Source organism: Geospiza fortis, unplaced genomic scaffold, assembly GCF_000277835.1.
Source record: "Geospiza fortis unplaced genomic scaffold, GeoFor_1.0 scaffold171, whole genome shotgun sequence".
NCBI classification, from domain to species: domain Eukaryota; kingdom Metazoa; phylum Chordata; class Aves; order Passeriformes; family Thraupidae; genus Geospiza; species Geospiza fortis.
In genome coordinates this window covers 3,412,922-3,417,124 of record NW_005054313.1, presented here as the reverse complement: position 1 = coordinate 3,417,124, position 4,203 = coordinate 3,412,922, and the positions used below count along the sequence as shown (strand labels likewise).

At 37.4% G+C, this 4,203-nt stretch overlaps 1 protein-coding gene across 1 annotated transcript in view; it reads left to right on the top strand.

Moving 5' to 3' along the window:
• Window positions 1-8: 8 nt before the first annotated feature.
• DTWD1 (DTW domain containing 1) overlaps window positions 9-4,203 on the top strand; it is a 10,319-nt gene continuing 6,124 nt past the window's right edge. The window contains 5 exon segments of the mRNA XM_031055988.1: window positions 9-103; window positions 1,725-2,003; window positions 3,071-3,214; window positions 4,062-4,201; window position 4,203. The exon segment at window position 4,203 is cut by the window's right edge and continues 103 nt beyond it. Coding sequence (XP_030911848.1) covers window positions 1,731-2,003; window positions 3,071-3,214; window positions 4,062-4,201; window position 4,203 — 558 coding nt within the window. The 5' untranslated portion in view covers window positions 9-103; window positions 1,725-1,730.

Genomic DNA, 4,203 nt, shown 5'->3' with positions numbered 1-4,203 from the left:
CACCGCCCACCGAGGTGCACCGGCCGGCGTTGTCCTAGAGTTGCGGCTGGAGTGTGGAGGGTACCCTCCACCGGCAGCGATTTACCAGGGGTTTAGAGATGAGGTGCAGATGGAGTTGTTGTTTAGTCTTAAAAATATCTGTCAAAAATGAGATTTGGGTCTTAAAATTCTAGCCTGTCATTTCCTGAAGTGTACTGTACTATATGTATAGTGCTGCAGCCTGGGCACAGCTATTATTTTGAGGCCACAGCGTATCCCCTGTCAGCATCGATAACAAAAGTGCTCCAGGGTGTCACCGTTGAGCGGCACAGAGTGTAAGACATTCCACTGAAAAGAGTCAGTTTGCAGGCTGGGAATGCATGTCCAATTCCAGGGCCTCTCGCCCTCTGCTTCTTGAGGAAACTTGACAATAGCACAGGTTGCTCTGAGATGTCAACTATACTGGCTTTATCTCAGAGAAACTTGAAAGCAAATTGCGCTAGGAAAATTAGTATGCATATTAGATTTTGTGTTTATTTGAGTGGACTTCCCTGACCTTTCAAAAGTTAGACCTTGGCAGAGGCAGAGGGGAAGGTATCATAGCATGCATAAGTATTTAATTTTACCAGAAAATAACAATTTTTTCTGGAATTGATTTTAATTTGGTGTTGGAAACTTAGCTTAGTTTTTTGGTTTTGTTACTTTCCAATTACATTACACTTGATTTTATTTAAATGCTTCATTTTGGATTACATTTCAGGACTTACTGTTTGTTTGTTTTTGTTAAACATGACTTTGCTACACGATTTCATAAGTGTGATCCTTGACATGAAAAAGTAAACCTAAATTAGCTGAAAGTAAATCCTGAGAAGAACTTCTTTCATTGCATGTGACGCAGCACAAAGTGCCAAAGGCAGTTTATAACTACTGCAGGCTGTGCAGACTCCTGGCTGGGGCTGATTTGGGGATGAGAGAGCAGTGAGGGGGCTGTGACAGCACAGCAGCCCTAATTCTGTCTGCCCCGGGGTGGGCACATGGTCATGTTTCTCATGCCTTCCTAAGTGGTGAAAATTCTGTGCCAGTTGCAGAGGGTGAGACAACAGCTGTCCTGAAGAAAGCCTGACAAAATTCCATCGATGTTACTAAATAAACACAAACTTGTGGAAGTCTAGACTGGGTCAGCACTTACTATCTGGAACATGGGGCACCAAAGCCCTTTTCTAGCTGTTACTTTTCAGCCTCAAGCTCTTCTCCTGGAAAAATTCTTCTATTTCACAAAGTTCTATCCAACAGAGATTTCATTCAGGTTATTTGGTTGGCCCAGACGCAATAAATTTTAGGATAGAGATCTAAATTAGCACAATTAACTTTTGTCTTACAAATTTCTATCCTGTAGGCATATAATTCCTTGTCAGTAGCCATGTTGGAGACTAATGGGATTGCTCATCCAGGTGAACACTGGTTACAGTGTTTTCATAAACATTTAGGCACAGATCTTAACAACAGAGAAATAATAGACTTCTGCAGGACTTAAGTGAGTGGGATAGTGAATGTGCATCTGTGCATTAAGGATGCAGATCTCAAGTTCTTTCCAGTTTATCTCATGCAAATCTCTTGAATCAGATGATTCTATTATTCTTTCTGTTGTAGGAAATACATTCTTAAATGGGATAATACAGAATATTTTCCAGTAGATTAGTTCATAGTAATTGGCTTTTTATTTAACAACATTTTGTCTGTTTCAGCTAACCATGTCTTTAAATTCACCTACACTTTTAAATGAAGAAAATGCTCAAGGAGCAAAAATAAATACTGAGTGTTTGGAAAGCCTACTGCAGACTCCATCATCAATTCAAGATAATCCACTTCAACAATTACAGTTAGCATCCCAGGAGGTACTGGAAAAGGCAAAAAAGAGTGGGAGATCAAAATGCCCCCGATGCAATAGTTCAAGGATGTTTTATTGTTATACATGCTTTGTTCCTGTTGAAACTGTCCCTACCAAAGAAATTCCAACTGTGAAGGTTAGTATTTCTTAATAATGTTTTATAATATCTTTGGGGCTTTAGTTACTGTGGACAGAGAATAGTCTTTTCTGACTACTCTGACTCATTCTTTACAGACATTCATTTTGAACACAGCTATAAGTATGAATAAACCACAGTTAGATAAAATTAGTGTTCTTACTTGAGGAATTACATGTACCAACACTGAAAATGTTCCAATCCTCGCATAAACATTTATGTATCTTCTAGATGAGAATATAGGCTGGAGTCACTCAGCTTCTCATGCAACTGTGTTTCCACTTAGTTGCTGAAAGTTTCTTTATGGTGCTCTTGCACATTATTCAGTTTCTAATAACTCTGGCCAGAAAATGTTATATTGTGAACAAAAAATTTGTCCAAAACCAAGGGTGAAATTTACATAAAATGTGACCTAAAAGACATTTCTATATGTCATGGTTCTATAATTCAGGTAACTGCTGTTAAAATATAAATAGTGTAATGCCTTTCAGCTGAGTTACTTGGGGAAACTATAAGAGAGGACTGAGATGTTTTTCAAAATCAGTTATGTTCTGAAATGCATTTTGAAGACAGTGGAGTTTGAAAGCATCATAAAAATACTTCAGAAGTACTTTTGAAATTTGACCTAGTAAACTTAGGTATATTTTCATTGAAATAGTAATTTTCACAGTTGGGTGAATACATAATAGAGATAAGTACTGACATTCAGAACCATTATATTGCTCAAATTAAGACCACATCCAGCTTACCTTATTGATTCTATTTCTGGAGATTTTACTACACTACTGCTGGCAGCATTCCAAAGTGCACCACTGCTTCCTTAGCTATTTGCATAAATTGAATGTAGTAGGTGCTTCTTCTGACTCTAGCTTAGTTCTAAACCTATTTTAAAAAAATCATCACATACATTTTAATTACACACCCATAGGAATTTTTCCAAATTTTGAATAAGTTCTTGTTTGTTTCTAATAGATAAGTTCTTGGAACTTCTAATAAGTTCTTGTAAGTTTCTAATAGATGTTTGTAAATATGATGATAAACACTGCTTTTTTCTCCTTTTACTCTAGTTACCTTTGAAGATTGACATTATTAAACACCCAAATGAAACAGATGGCAAAAGCACCGCTGTGCACGCTAAGCTCCTGGCCCCTGATGATGTTACCATTTATAAATACCCCTGCATTCCAGAGTATGAAGAGAAGAGACACGAAGTAAGAGATTCTCTAGAGATAGCCAGGCTTTGTGCTGGGGAGGTGCAGCTTCCTCCTGCAGTGGTAGTGCCCTGCAGGGAGGAAACCACTGTTCCATTAGTGCAGTCCATCCTGTGCTCTGTCAAAGATTAGCTCTGCAAACACACAGTTCTGGACTGTAACCTTTTCTCCGAAGCTGAGAAAGACTGCAGCAGTATTTAACCAGCTTAAATTTTCTATGTTCATCTCCTCACATAATGGAGAACTGGATTTACTGTGTATCGGAAGAAATTTTGCCTATATTTAAAGTATTCAGCTTGAAGCAAGTTAAACAGCAGTTGAATGTTGTGCTCATATTTAGCAGCTGCAATATTTAAACCTCCTTAAAATTTTTAACATTCACTATGACAGAGGAAAACAACTAAAATTCAAGTCTTGTCTATCACAGCATAGAGCACAAAAAAAGTGAGTTATGAACTTGGATGTATATGTTCATTTAAATGGTAAGCTATCTTTTTTGGCCCTCCTGCCCCATTTACTGCAGTGACAAGTGACATTTGAACTTCCTCAGGGCTGACACCATTGTCTTGGCTGAAAAATCTTTTTATACAGAAGTGTTAGAGTTGGTAGTAGAGGCATGGAAGTAACATTAATTAAAAATCTCTGTTAAGGATCTCAATTCATTAACATGTTTTTAACATGGATTTAACACTATATTGGACAATAGAATATTTTTAAGAGATACTATTTCATCTTGTCCTGATTTAAATGTTTATAGACAGGGTAGAAAATGTCTGTTTAATGTAACAATTCCTGTTGTTCTATTAGATTTTATTGACACTCAGATCTCTTTGTTTTCTTCATTTAGATAGCACTTATATTTCCTGGCCCCAATTCAGTTTCAGTAAAAGATATTGCTTTCCATCTCCAAAAGTACACCAAGAAAAGTGTCTGTTCTAGTGACGATGACTGTTCCAGAGAGCCACTTCTTAAACAAGCAAAAATAGAAC